General features: G+C 48.7%; 1 protein-coding gene across 1 annotated transcript in view; it reads left to right on the forward strand.

Annotated features, from left to right (window-relative positions):
- Window positions 1-9,962, forward strand: part of RCAN1 (regulator of calcineurin 1) — a 45,697-nt gene extending 35,735 nt beyond the window's left edge. Inside the window, exons 2-4 of the mRNA XM_058019226.1 lie at window positions 1,678-1,851; window positions 4,385-4,544; window positions 7,633-9,962. Of these exons, the coding sequence (XP_057875209.1) occupies window positions 1,678-1,851; window positions 4,385-4,544; window positions 7,633-7,796 (498 nt within the window). The 3' untranslated portion in view covers window positions 7,797-9,962. The remainder of the gene's footprint in view (window positions 1-1,677; window positions 1,852-4,384; window positions 4,545-7,632) is intronic.
- Window positions 9,963-14,606: the final 4,644 nt, after the last annotated feature.

The following is a 14,606-nucleotide window of genomic DNA, read 5'->3' on the forward strand; positions in this document are numbered from 1 at the left end:
TGGACTCAACCATCCCAAAGGTCTCTCCCAACCTTGTGATTCTGGGATTCTGTAATTCTGATTTTGGAGAAAAGGGCAGGGCACAACTTTGAGCTCCCTCATGTTGGGATTCAAAACTTCCCATCAAGAATCCTCCTCAGTAAATATTCTTAATAATTTATTATGAAATATTTTTGCCAGAGATTTTATTTCCCTGCAGTGAGTTTTGGAAGCAGAGGTTGTTTTTGATGGAATGCTTGGAATAAATAAGTAAATAAATGAATAAATGAATAAATAGCACAGCAGCCTCAGTTTGTGTGGGAGTTCAGAGCTGCTCCATGCTGCTGTTCCTTCACTGATTTTGGCAGCAAGATCCACGAATTTGTAATCCATGTGATTCTCCTGGGCTTTTTTTTCCTGGTAATACTATAAGAAATCCTCTTGGGTCTGTATTTAGCTGATTTGCAATATAAAATAAATAATAATGTAAATGTAAAAGAATATAAAATACTCATCAGTCCTGATACAGTGAGCTGTTACTGCTAAGATGCCTTAAGGACAAAAATACCTTTTTTTTTAGTGTCATAGTGATAAAGTGATATTTCTGATCTCTGTAATCACATATTTAAATAATTTAAAATTAAGAAAAAAGATTTCTGTCTTTAAATAGAGAATGAGAAGTTGGAAATGGAATTTTTGGGTGTATTTTCCATGGTTCTATCTCACCTTTGAGATACACCAAAGATGTATTTTGAGGCTCCCAAACACCAGCTCAGTGTGGGGAGGGTCCTGCTCCTGTTTCAGAGCTCATTCTGAAGAAGCTGCAGAAGCAGAACAGCTCTGATTTTAAAATCTCTTTAAAATGGAATGATTTTATACCCAGTTGTGGTGAGTGTGTGAAGTGCAGCTTCTCAGGGAGGAAAATGAAATTCTGAATTAATTTCTGCCTTCTTATGTAATTTCCCTGCTCTTTTTCCTCCTACTAATTCAAAATACTGTAGTAAAACTCCCTCAATGGAATAATGTTTATTGTGGCTTTATCCTGAGTTTCTGGGAAGCTTTTAGGGAGAGAAAATAGCTGGAAATTCCCCCAGTCTGAATCCATTGGAATAAAAGCCTTGGGAAGGGCCTGGCAGCTCCAGAGCCTCCTCCTGTGTCTCTGGGATCCTGCAGGGATCCATAAATTAAATTCAGAGTAGCAGGAGATGTTCATGGACCTCATTCTTGGTGCTGAGTCACTGCAGAAAATCAGATTTAGCTGGAAAATTAGGATTTTTTCATGTTTCTCTATGAAAACTTGTGGTGGCTCCCTTGAAGTTTGCACATCTGGGCAAAGGCTTGGCAGAGGTTTTTTTTTCTCAAGGTTTTTGGGTATTAATTTTCTAAGAAACATTTTGATATCTTCTGTAGCTAAATTAGAGTGTCTTGTCCAACATTAATTTATGATAATAAGATAATAAGTGATAACATCATTTATTATTATTATTTATTATTATTACTGATGTATTTTGAGGATACAGAGAAGTCAGGGATAAGGTAGACAACTTCATTCTAGAAAGAAAAGGGAAAATAAACAAAGCTGTTACAATAATCAACATTCAAGAGTGGTAATTTGCCCTTATTAATAACTTCTCATTTAGAATTAATTCCTTTTTTCGTGTTTAATGCTGATTTTCTCCTCTGCTCCTTTCTCTGCAGGCCAAGTTTGAGTCCCTGTTCCGCCCCTATGACAGGGACCTCACCTTCCAGTATTTTAAGAGCTTCAAAAGAGTGAGAATAAACTTCAGCAACCCTTTGTCTGCAGCAGATGCCAGGATCCAGCTGGACAAGACAGAATTCCTTGGAAAAGAGCTCAGACTCTATTTTGCTCAGGTAAAAAGAGCTGGTTGGGATTAAAGCTTTCCTTGTTCTGGCTGCCACAAATCCTCAGCTGATGTGGAGGATTTCTTTTTCCAAGCTGGTGTTTGGAAAACCCCAATTTTGGGGTTAAATTTTGGGATTGGGATAAAAGGGTTGGAAAGATGATGGGAATTTTGGGAACTGAAGCCTTTTTTTTACACTGGGTTTTGTGCATGTTTCTTCTTGGTCTTCTCAAGTCATTTGCTTTCTTTTGTAGAGTTTCTCCCAAGTTTCTGGAAATCTGGGAATTGTTTCAAAGAGTTTATAATCCCAGCATCCCAGAATTCCTTCGTGGTCATTTTTTGTCAGATGAATTAGAGAATCCAGGCTCGTTCCAGAGCTCCACACGTTTGGAGGCTGTTGATACTTCCCATTTTTTTTTTATAACCTTGGATGCGAATGAGAATATTCCAAGAATTTAAAGGGCTGGGGGAGGCTGGGTGGGTTCTGCCAGCACCCAGGGAGTCCAGAGGGATCCAGAGTGTGGAGATGCCCATGCCAAGCTGAGAGGTGCCCATGCCAGGCTGAGAGATGCTCATTCCAGGCTCAGAGCTGCCCATTCCAGGCTGGAGCTGCCTGTTCCCTGATGGACCTGCACATTCCAGGCTGGAGGTGCACATGCCAGTCTTGGAGCTCCACATTTAATGTTGGAGCTGCCCATTCCAGGGCTCTGGAGCTGCCCATTCCAGGCTCTCCCTGCCCATTCCAGGGCTCTGGAGCTGCCCATCCCAGGCTCTCCCTGCCCATTCCAGGCTCTCCATGCCCATCCCAGTCTTGGGCATCTCCACCAGAGCAGCTCTGGAGCTCCCTGCTCTCTGCTCCTGCCCAAACTCAGGCTCTGGCATCAGGCTGCTTTCCCAGCTGCTTTTCCAGCTGCTTTTCCCTCTGAAAATCGAGTGGGAAAATGAATCCAGAAGTGTTGGGCACCCCCATGATCCAGGTTATTTTTGTCCCTGCTGGAATTCCCTCCACTCCCACTTTTGAGGATGACTCCCGGCACCGTTTGTCACAAGGCCTTAGAGGCCCTGTCCTGCTGGAGGTGTGGGAGGGCAGAGCTTTGGGTTTTAGGGAAGAATTTCCATCAGAGCTGTGTCCTGGAGGTGTGGGAGGGCAGAGCTTTGGGTTTTTAGGGAAGAATTTCCATCAGAGCTGTGTCCTGGAGGTGTGGGAGGGCAGAGCTTTGGGTTTTTAGGGAAGAACATCCCTTTGGAATTTCCCTTAGAGCTGTGTCCTGAAGGGGTGGGAGGGCAGAGCTTTGGGTTTTTAGGGAAGAGCATCCCGGTGGATCAGAGCTGTGTCCTGGAGGTTTGGGAGGGTTTGGGTTTTTAGGGAAGAGCATCCTGGTGGATCAGAGCTGTGTCCTGGAGGTTTGGGAGGGTTTGGATTTTTAGGGAAGAGCATCCCGGTGGATCAGAGCTGTGTCCTGGAGGTTTGGGAGGGTTTGGATTTTTAGGGAAGAGCATCCCGGTGGATCAGAGCTGTGTCCTGGCTGGTGCTGCCACCCTGAGTGCCGGGCAGGGCACGACAGCCCCGGGATGAGGGGATGCAGGGATTGAGGGATGCAGGGGTGCAGGCATTCGGGGAGTCAGGAATGCTGGCACTGAGGGATGCAGGAATTCAGGGATTTGGGCATTCAGGAATGCAGGGGTGAAAAGATGCAGGCATTCAGGGATTTGGGCATTCAGGGATGCAGGGGTGCAAGAATGCAAGAATTGAGGGATGCAGGGGTGCAGGGATTCAGGCATTAGGGGATTCAGGGATTCTGCAGGCATTCAAGGATGCAGGGATTCAGGCATGCAGGAGTGCAGCCATTGAGGGATGCAGGAACTGAGGGATGCAGGGATTTGGGCATTCAGGAATTCAGGGATGCAGGGATGCAGGGATAGAGGATAGAGGGATGCAGGCATTCAGGGATGCAGGAATTGAGGGATTCAGGGATGCAGGAATAGAGGCATTCAGGGATGCAGGGTTTGAGGGATGCAGGCATTCGGGGATGCAGGGTTTGAGGGATGCAGGCATTCAGGAATGCAGGGATTGAGGGATGCAGGCATTCAGGGGTTCAGGCATGCAGGCATTCAAGGATTATGGGGTGCAGGCACTCAGGGATGCAGAAATGCAGGGATTCAGGGCTGCAGGAATTGAGGAATTTAGGCATTGAGGGATGCAGGAATAGAGGCATTCAGGGACGCAAGGACTATGGGGTGCAGGCATTCAGAGATGCAGGAATTGAGGGATGCAAGGACTATGGGATGCAGGAATTCAGGCATTCAGGGCTGTGTGGATGCAGCATTGAGGAATTCAGGGCTGCAGGGCTGCAGGGATTCAGGGATGCAGCATTCAGGGCTGTGTGGATGCAGCATTGAGGAATTCAGGGATTCACGGATGCAGCATTCAGGGCTGTGTGGATGCAGCATTGAGGAATTCAGGGCTGCAGGGGTTCAGGGGTTCAGGGCTGCAGCATTCAGGCATTCAGGGACACTTTGGGGTGCTCTGCTTTCTCTTGCAGACTTTGCACATCGGCAGCTCCCACCTGGCCCCCCCAAACCCAGACAAGCAGTTCCTGATCTCCCCTCCTGCCTCTCCTCCTGTGGACTGGAAACAAGTGGAGGATGCCACCCCAGTCATTAACTACGACCTTCTGTATGCAATCTCCAAGCTAGGACCAGGTAGGAAGGTGGGAAAACCAGAATTTTGGTGGAGGAAAACATCTCAAAACTTCCTGGATTTCTAAAACTTTTCCAAGAAATTTTTATTTCTGTTTATTTTTATTTCTATTTTCTGGTTATTTTTCTTTCTATTTATATTTTAGTTCCATTTATATTTTAGTTCTATTTATATTTTCTTTCTATTTATATTTTGGTTTTATTTATATTTTATTTCTAATTTTATTTCCATTTATATTTTACTTGTATTTATATCTTGGCTTTATTTTATTTATTTTTATTTGTATTTTATTTCTATTTTAGTCTATTTTTTCCATTTATATTTTATTTCTATTTATTTTATTCCTATTTATTTTTCTTTCTATTTATATTTTCTTTCTATATTTATTTTCTTTCTATTTATTTTTATAAATTTCTACTTCTGTTTTCTTTTTCTATTTTTTCCGTTTTTTTCTTTCTATTTATATTTTCTACTTATTTTTATTTCGATTTTTTCTTTATATTTTTATTTCTGTTTTCCTCAGATGAGGAAACTGCTACTGAGTGTGGGAGGAACTATCAGTATGAACTTAAAATTCTTTGGAATTTAAGAGGGAGAAATTCCTGCCCCTCCTTTCCCCAGTGATTAATGATCACATCCTTGATTTCCCTTTTCTCCCATATTTTATACAACTTATCCATGAAAATTGGTGCAAATTAATCTTTCCTTAAATCCAGCTCAGATTCAACCTGTTTGGGGCAGTATTATTAATTTTAGGGGTGAGAAAAATGGTCACATTTAATAACATTGAACAGAATTAAATTACTCTTATTATATGAGAATAATTATTCTCATTAATAAGATGAGAGAAAATAAAAACTGTGTCAGATTCATTTTACTGGAGAATTTTTAAAATTCCTGTTCACCTCCAAACTTAGGGAATTGTAAAGGATGGAGAAAAGGGCAGGGCACAACTTTGAGCTCCCTCATGCTGGGATTCAAAACTTCCCATCAAGAACCCTCCTCAGTAAATATTCTTAATAATCTATTATGAAATATTTTTATCAGAGATTTTATTTCCCTGCAATGGGTTTTGGAAGCAGAGGTTGTTTCTGATGGAGCACTTGGAATAAAAAAGTAAATAAATGAATAAATGAATAAATAGCACAGCAGCCTCAGTTTGTGTGGGAGTTCAGAGCTGCTCCATGCTGCTGTTCCTTTACTCCAAGTTTTCCTTCCAAATTTTAGGAAAACCAAAAAGAAACTTTAAAACAAATATTTTGGGCCCTTCCAAGCATTAAAAATTTGTCATTTTCCCGTTCCTGAGCATTCCTGTGGAATTTTCCCAACTAAAAACCCCATTGAAAATTCACCATGTCCCATTTCCTAAAAAAAAAAACCCATTGAAAGTCACCACGTCACATTTCCTAAAAAAGAACGATTAGAGGTTCTCCGTGTCCCATTTCTTAAGGAATTTCCCCACCTAAAAACCTCCATGAAAAACCCCCCAGGCGCCCTTTCCTCAGTAATTCCCCACATGGAAAAGCCCCTAGGAGACCTTTCCTCAGGAATTCCCCACCCCAAAACCCCTTTAAAAAGTCACCATGTCCTATTTCCTAAGGATTTCCCCACCTAAAAACCCCATTAAAAACCCCCCAGGTGCCCTTTCCTCTGGAGTCCCCCACCTAAATCCCCCATGGAGAAGCCCCCAGGTGACCTTTCCTCAGGAATTCTCCACCTAAAAACCCCATTAAACCCCGCCAGGTGCCCTTTCCTCAGGAATTCCCACCATGGAAGTGCCCCAGGTGCCCTTTCCTCAGGAGTTCCCCACCTAAATCGCCCATGGAAAAGCCCCCAGGTGACATTTCCTAAGGAATACCCCACATGGAAAAGCCCCCAGGTGACATTTCCTCAGGAATACCCCACCTAAAAACCCCATTAAAAAGTCACCATGTCCCTTTTCCCAAGCAATTCCCCACCTAAATCCCCCCTGGAAAAGCCCCCAGGTGACGTTTCCTCAGGAATTCTCCACCTAAAAACACCCATTAAAACCCCCTCAGGTGCCCTTTCCTCAGGAATTCCCACCATGGAAGAGCCTCCAGGTGACATTTCCTCAGGAATTCCCTCCCCAAATCCGTACTGGAGAAGCCCCCAGGTGCCCTTTCCTCAGGAATTCTCCACCTAAATCCCCCCTGGAGAAGGCCCAGGTTCCCTTTCCTCAGGAATTCCCACCATGGAAGAGCCTCCAGGTGACCTTTCCTCAGGAATTCCCATTTTCACTCCCATTTTCCCTCCCTTCAGGGGACAAGTACGAGCTGCACGCTGCCACAGCCACCACCCCCAGCGTGGTCGTCCACGTGTGTGAGAGCGACCAGGAGGGCGAGGCCGAGGAGGAGCCCAAGAAACCCAAACCCAAAATTTCCGCAGGAATTCTCCCCCTGAAAACCTCCTGGAAAAGCTCCCAGGTGTCTTTTCCTCAGGAAGGCCCCACATGGAAAAGCTCCCAGGTGTCCTTTCCTCAGGAATACCCCACATGGAAAAGCCCCCAGCTGCCCTTTCCTCAGGAAGGCCTCACATGGAAAAGCCTCCAGGTGCCCTTTCCTCAGGAAGGCCCCACATGGAAAAGCCCCCAGATGACATTTCCTCAGGAATTCCCATTTTCACTCCCATTTTCCCTCCCCTCAGGGGACAAGTACGAGCTGCACGCGGCCACAGCCACCACCCCCAGCGTGGTCGTCCACGTGTGCGAGAGCGACCAGGAGGGCGAGGCCGAGGAGGAGCCCAAGAAACCCAAACCCAAAATTTCCGCAGGAATTCTCCCCCTGAAAACCTCCTGGAAAAGCTCCCAGGTGTCTTTTCCTCAGGAAGGCCCCACATGGAAAAGCCCCCAGGTGTCCTTTCCTCAGGAATGCCCCACATGGAAAAGCCCCCAGGTGTCCTTTCCTCAGGAATACCCCACATGGAAAAGCCCCCAGGTGTCCTTTCCTCAGGAATACCCCACATGGAAAAGCCCCCAGATGACATTCCCTCAGGAATACCCCACATGGAAAAGCCCCCAGGTGCCCTTTCCTCAGGAATTCCCATTTTCACTCCCGTTTTCCCTCCCCTCAGGGGACAAGTACGAGCTGCACGCTGCCACAGCCACCACCCCCAGCGTGGTCGTCCACGTGTGTGAGAGCGACCAGGAGGGCGAGGCCGAGGAGGAGCCCAAGAAACCCAAACCCAAAATCATCCAGACCCGTCGGCCCGACTACAGCCCCGCCTCGCTGAGCTGAGCCGGGCCCTGGAGGAAATTCCACCTTTGCAAGGAGCCTTCCAAGGAGCCCTCCAGGGATTTGCCGCGGCACAGCTGCAGCAGCTGCAGGAGCAGAACCCCAGGTTTGCTGCACGTGAGGGAATTCCCTGCTCGGTTTGGAGCCTCGATCCCTGTGCCGAGCCAATTCCCACGTGCTGGGAGCACAGGATGGGAGAAGGGGACATTTTGGGGACAAACTGGGCTTGTTCCGGGGGACGGTTCCTTGTTGTGACACCCCTGATGGGTGTTTGGAAAACCTTGGGATGACAGGGTTGGAGAGATGATGGGAGTTTTGGGAATTTAACCCTTTTTCTTACGCTAGGTTTTTGTGCATGTTTCTTCTTGGTCTTCTCAAGTCATTTGCTTTCTTTTGTAGAGTTTCTCCCAAGTTTCTGGAAATCTGGGAATTGTTTCGAAGTATTTGTTATCTCAGCATCCCAGAATTCCTCCTGGATGTGTACATACATGATATATTTATATTTGGTTTTATTGGCACTCGTTTTCCAGCAGGATCCGATTCCTCCAGCACCTGCTTTTGGTGCTCTGGAAGTTGTGCTTTTAAAATTTGAACCTTTGGAATTCCTGCAGAGGGTTTTACCTGGCAAAGCAGTGGAAAAACGTGCAATAGGAGAATTGTTGGAATACGTGGATTTTAAATTATTTTAAGTTCAGGTAATTTATATCTCCAATATGATTTGTTTGGGAGCTTTGACTCGAGGGGTGAAAAAAGGACTCAAATAATGCTGATGGTGCATATTCAGAGCAGGGGGATTTTTCCAGTGAGAAAAACAACTATGGAGAAACTTGAATCTGCATTTTTGGTGAGTAAAGATTTGCTTGGGATTGGAAAATTCCACCCAGGAAGCAGTGAGGAGAGCTGGAGTGCCTTTTCCTTGTCCATTCCTACTCCAAGCTGCACACTTGGATCTTTTTCTACTGCTTTTGGATATCAAAAAATCCAAACTTTCTGAGATTTGCTTCCAAACTCAGCTGGGATGAAATGCTTCATGCCAAGGAATGCTGATTTAAGCAATGGGAATATGTGGGAGAAGCTTTAGGGCTTTTTTCTGGCAGTGTTTAAAGGCTCCTAAATGCAAATTTTAAAGAAGAAAGATGGCAGAAATATTTTAATACTGTTTTTTAAACTGGAGATCCTCACCTTGAAACAGGGGTCAGGATTTTTTTGGAGGAGACAGGAATTGCTATCCCTAGGAAATGCCGCTTGGGGTCTTGGAGAAGGGATGCTGGAGCCTCTCACTGTGTTTTTAGGAATCAGACTGTGGCTGTCTCCTGGTTTGCCCTTGCCACAGTTGGTCTGAGAAGAGATTGAAGCAAATGTTGACTGTTTGACACCTCGATTTTTGAAATAATATTTGTTTTAAAAAGAGTGGAGCCGTTCCAGGCCACGGTGCAGGGAAACAGGGTGTTTGGAGGGCCTGGAACTCCTGACTGGAACACAAATGAGGGCCTGGAGACCAGGAATACACTGAATTTCCTGCTCTGGCTTGGACTGTGATTCCCTGGGAAGTGGAGCAAAGCCTGGCCCTGGTTGAGAAGGGCTGATTCCATGGATTGCTGGAGCTGCAACACAGGAAAATCAGATTATTCTGGGTTACCCTCAGCTGGCTCCACGTGCTGCATTCAACACCCAAAAGAGAGGAACTGATGGAGGAAAACTTTGCAGGTTTGCCACAACTGCCTTGAAGCCTTTCCAAGACTTTTCCACGTTTCTCAAACGACTGCTGGACGCTGTGTCTCACCACATTCAGTTCAAAGCATTGGGAATAATTCCTGTCCTGTCTTTCTTCCACGAAAAATCAAAGCATGACTTTGGCAGCACAAACCCAGGTGGCTGCTGCTGTGTTCCCTCCAAAAGCAGAGCTGCTTTTCAGTTCTAACCATCAATAATCTGATTTTTGTCATCTTAATACCTGACCCCTGCCAGAGGTGGGAACCATGGAAATCTTGGAATGCTCTCAGTGTGCTCCTGCTTGGATCTGCCACCTCCTGTCCCCATGACTCCAGTGTGCTGCTTGCTTTTCCTGGTTATTTTTGTAATGTTCCAATGGATGCTTAGTTGGTATTTTATACACTTGTATAGCACGGGGCAGATTGAAATTAAAATATTTTGTTGTCTTCTTGTAAATGTCCTGGTGTTTTCTGCACAGAACCACCCCAAGCTCAGCGCCAAAATGGGAATTTTCAGCTTCCAGAGGGGCAGAATGTTGTGCCAGGCCCTCATAAATCGACGCCTTGAAAAGGTTTCCAACCCTCAGAGAATTGCATGAGCTCCACGTGGGAGATCATGTGAGAATCAAACCTGATTCTTCTGAGCCTCAAGTTCCTGATAAAGGTATCAGCACCTCCCTGCTCCAGAATAATCCCTGTGCATTGGTAATACATGAAATATTTCTATTAAAAATGAACAATTTGGGTTTTTTTGCAGAGAGGTTCTGGATTCCCCACCCCTGGAAGTGTCCAGGGTCAGGTTGGATGGGGCTTGGAGCAGCCTGGGATGGTGGCAGGTGGAGTGAGATTGAGATGAGCTTTAAGGTCCCTCCATCCCAAACCATCCCATGATTTCTGAAGCTCCTGGAATAGAGAAATACATCAGCATTCAGTGGCTTTACCTGAAAACTTTAAGTCCTTTTGCTGCAAAAGGAATTAAGGGAAACCATGAAGGTTTTGCTGTGTGAAGGGATGGAGGTCCTGTGATGGCAGAAAGGAATTTCTGGTGCCCAGTTAAAGCCCTGCCTCATTAAAGAGGTGAAGGCAGCGGCCTCAAAAGGACCAAAGTTGGTTTTTAATCAGTTTTGTTTTCCAGAGCAGCCCCAAGGGTGGAAACTTTGAGTCCATCAGAAGCTTCTTCTTCAGTCCACACTTGGCAGGGCTGGGGGAGGAATGAGCTGCAGAGCTCTGGAGCCACTTGAACCATTTTTGAACCATTTTTGAACAATTCCAGCAGGGATTTTGCCCATGGCTTCATCACCTGCCTGCTCGAGTTTGCTTGGCTTGGGGAACACAAGTTCTTTTTATCCTGCCTTGCCCAACACACTTCAGAAACATTTTCCAGAGAATTACTCCTTGCTGATGCTTTTAATAATTCATAATGGATCTGGAAAGACAAAACAATGATGAAGACATTCCCCAAGACACTGGTAAAGAACATTTTGACACTAAACTTTCAATTAATAGCGAATTTTCAGTGCTACAGGCAGTGAGGGAGGAGCACAGAGGTGACTCCAGTGACAGGGGACAGGATGGAGCTGGCAGGGCTGGATTTATCTTCCCGGGCAGAATTTCCATTGGTAACAGGGAACTGTCACATTCCAGCCTTTGTCATGTCGTGCTGTGTGTGTTTTCCTGCCAGGAATTCCTTTTGTTTGGAGTTCCTTTGGAAATGGCTGGAAAACACATCCTGGGAGGAGCAGCTGGACAAGAGGAGGCTCAGGGGGGACCTCAGTGCTCCCCAGAACTCCTGAGAGGAGGGGCAGGGAAAGGAGGAGAGGGAGTCCCGTGGGCTGGAATTGCACCAGGGCAGATGGCTCAGGCTGGGGATGGGGACAGGAAATTTCCCTTCACTGCAATGGGCTCAGGGCACAGGGCTGGGCCCAGGTGGCTCTGGAATGTCCCAGCAGGAGCCCCCAGAGCCCCCCTGGGCCCTGCTCAGGGCTGGGCACTGCCAGGGCAGGGCTTGTGCCCCCTGTGAGGGGAATTGCTGGGCATCCATCCCTGCCCATCCCTCTGGTCCCGTCCCTTGGCACCGCTGACAAGAGCCTGGGGCATCCATTGGCACCCTGGGGCATCCATTGGCACCCTGATGGATGCCCAGGGCTGGAGAGCAGAGCTTCCTGACGCCATTGAAGGTAAATCAAGTGAATCATGAAGATAAATCAAGTGAATCGTTTTCCTTTGTGAGAGTTTCTGAAAGGAATTTCTTTCCTCGTGCCCCTCTGACGATCTGTGGGGTGTTTGGGTCAGAGCTGCCCAGGGGGGTTTGGGGTCCCTGTCCCGGGGAGTGCCAGGAGGAGTCTGGATGTGGCCTTGGGGTGATGCTGGTGCTGCTGGGGTGGGCCTGGGTGCTCCTGAAGGGCTCTTCCCACCTTGGAAACCTGGGGTTGGAGCCTTGAAGCGGGGCTGAGTCCCAGTGAAGCTGAAGGATTTCCAGAGGCACGAGGAGGCGCCCATAGGTGGAGCTCAATACCCAACAATGGCATTCATTATCCTGAATAACACCAGCTCTGGCTCTGCTGGAAAAGATCTCTGACATCCCTGCCAGCCCTCAGCCTTCCAGGATCCCACCTTCACAAGCTGCTGCTCTGCATTTCCCTGTGCAAGTCTCTTCTCTTTGAGCACCCACAGAGAAAAGTGGCTGCATCCAGATGGAAAAGGGAAATGTTGGGTGCTGCTTGTGGCTCTGTAGAAGTGATCCCAACCCCCAGGGCGTGTGGGATTTACAGAGAGCTCATCCAAATAATTCTCCTCCCTGGAGGAGGCTCCTGAGGGAGCTCAGAGCCCATCCCAGAGCCTGAAGGGGGCTCTGGAGAGGAGGGAGAGGGGTTTGGTACATGGGCAGAGAGTGCCAGCCCTCAGGGAATGGCTTTAAATTGAAGGAGGGCAGGGCTGGGTGGGATTTTGGGAATTGGGAATTGTTCCCTGGCAGGGAATTCCATCCCTGCATCCCTGGCAGTGCCCAAGGCCAGGCTGGGCACTGGGGACAGTGGGAGGTGTCCCTGCCTGTGGGACATGGAAACGATCCTGAAAATCCCTCCCAGCCCGATTCTGGGGTTCATTTAAGTGCCTTTCACAGCAGCGTGGGGGTGTTTTTGACCTTTTCTAGCAGCTGAACCGTGCTGGGTCGAGCCTTTGTAAATAAAGTAATGATGCATTTATTGATGTGATTCGAGTGGGGAAATGCAGGAGCTGCCATAAAAAGCAGCTTTTCCTTCTGAGCAGCACAGCCCTCCCCAGAGCTGTGCCAGTGCCTTCCCTGGGAGGCTGTGGGAGCCTGGCTGGCTCCACGTGCTGCCAAGGCATGGAGAGTTCTGGCTGAACGCCTCTCCCACACAGCCCCAGCTTGGCTTTGCCACGGGCTGCACCTGCTCTGTGGTCTGCTGGATGGATTCTGGCTGCTCAGCTGCCTCCTGGATCCGCAGGAGCTGCTGGGACGGGCAGGAATGCTGGGCTGGGGCTGCCCTGGCAGTGACCTGGGGCACAGTGCCCATTCTGCTGCCCTGGGAGGGCAGAGCTGAGCTCCTGCAGAGGGGAGGCTTCCTCAGCACATGGCCCGGGGCTTCTCTTGGCTGGGCTTGCATTAGGGTTTTAATGTAATGTGGATTTCTATAGTGTTGTCTGAGACTTCAGAGTGAAGAGCTGGGGCTCGTCCAGCCTTTCCTGGTGGGTACAGCAGCCCTGGGTTCTTCTGGAAGGTTCCCTGAGGGAGCGGCCTCAGGCTGGGCCAGGGCAGGCTCAGCTGGGACAGCAGCAGCAATTTGCCCATGGAAAGGGAGCTCAGGCCCTGGCAGGGGCTGCCCAGGGAGCTTTGCAGTGCCCATCCCCGCAGGTGTGCCCTGGAGGTGGCACTGAGTGCTCTGGGCTGGGCACAAGGTGGGCACAGCTGGCACTGCATGGGCTGGCAGGGCTGTGCCAGCCCCGGGGATTTGGGGATTCTGTGGGATCCAAGAAACACAGGACGAGACACCTTGGGCAGTGCCTTGTTCAGCCAGAGCCACCTTACACAGACTGGAAATGCAATTCAAACCCAGATTTTCCCCTGCAGGTTTTTCCTCGCTAACAAGAAGCAAAACTCCCTGGCAGTGTCCTTCACCACAGGTGCCCCATGTGCCCCCAGGGCAGTCCCTGTCCTGCCAGGCAGCAGCTCTGACCCCCAGTGTGACACCAGGCGGGTCCTGCCATTCCCTCCCCCGGGAATTCTGTGTTCCCTGTGTGCCCTGTGTGTGCTCCTCACCCTCCCCCTGCCCTCAGGGGTCACACACAGCCTCCTAAATTCACATTTGAGAAATGGCCGGGCTGCACACAACTTCCCTGGCAGCTTCTGGAGTTCCCTGCTTGTTCCTGCAGCTCCTGAGGTGAGGAAGAGCAGCTGAGGAAATGCTGGAATGGGAGAGATGATCCCAGAGAGGGCTGCAGGAGCAGGAGGGAAGGGCTGATTGAACGCTGATTAATTAATTGTCCACCAAAGCTCACAGTGATGCTTTCCCTTGGCAAACATCAGGCTCCAGAACAGAAATCTGTCCCAAGAGCTGCAGTGTGAGCAGAGACACTCAGCTAAGGGGGAACAGGGACAGAGTGGGCAGCAGTGCCAGCGTGTCCTTGGCACTGAACCCTCCTTTTGTCCTGCTGGGTCCCCAGGGCTGCTCCTGATGAGCCCAGCCTGCCTGCTGGGCACCAGGACAGGCACGCAGGGGCTGGGTTTGCTCCATCCCCGCGGGATAACAGCGCCCTGCATCCCAAGGACACCCCAGGGAGAGGCCACGTCTGCCCAGGGGGATTTGGCGCTGGTTGGGTGCCATCAGCCACCCCAAACCCCAGTGCTGGCACTGCAGAGCCCTGGATCCTGCCTCTGGCAATGCCAGGCTCCCGATGGTCCCAGCCTGGCTGCCACCAGGGCTCTGCCCTCCGCAGGTGCTGCTTCCTTGGCTTCCAAACATCTCCATTGCCCACGGGTGAGTGGCTGCCAGAGGGAGCAGCAAACCCTGCACCAGGAATCCCTTAGACCCTGTGCCAGCAATCCCTCAAACCCTGCACCAGCAAACCCTCAGACCCTGCA

Source organism: Melospiza georgiana, chromosome 2, assembly GCF_028018845.1.
Source record: "Melospiza georgiana isolate bMelGeo1 chromosome 2, bMelGeo1.pri, whole genome shotgun sequence".
NCBI classification, from domain to species: Eukaryota; Metazoa; Chordata; class Aves; order Passeriformes; family Passerellidae; genus Melospiza; species Melospiza georgiana.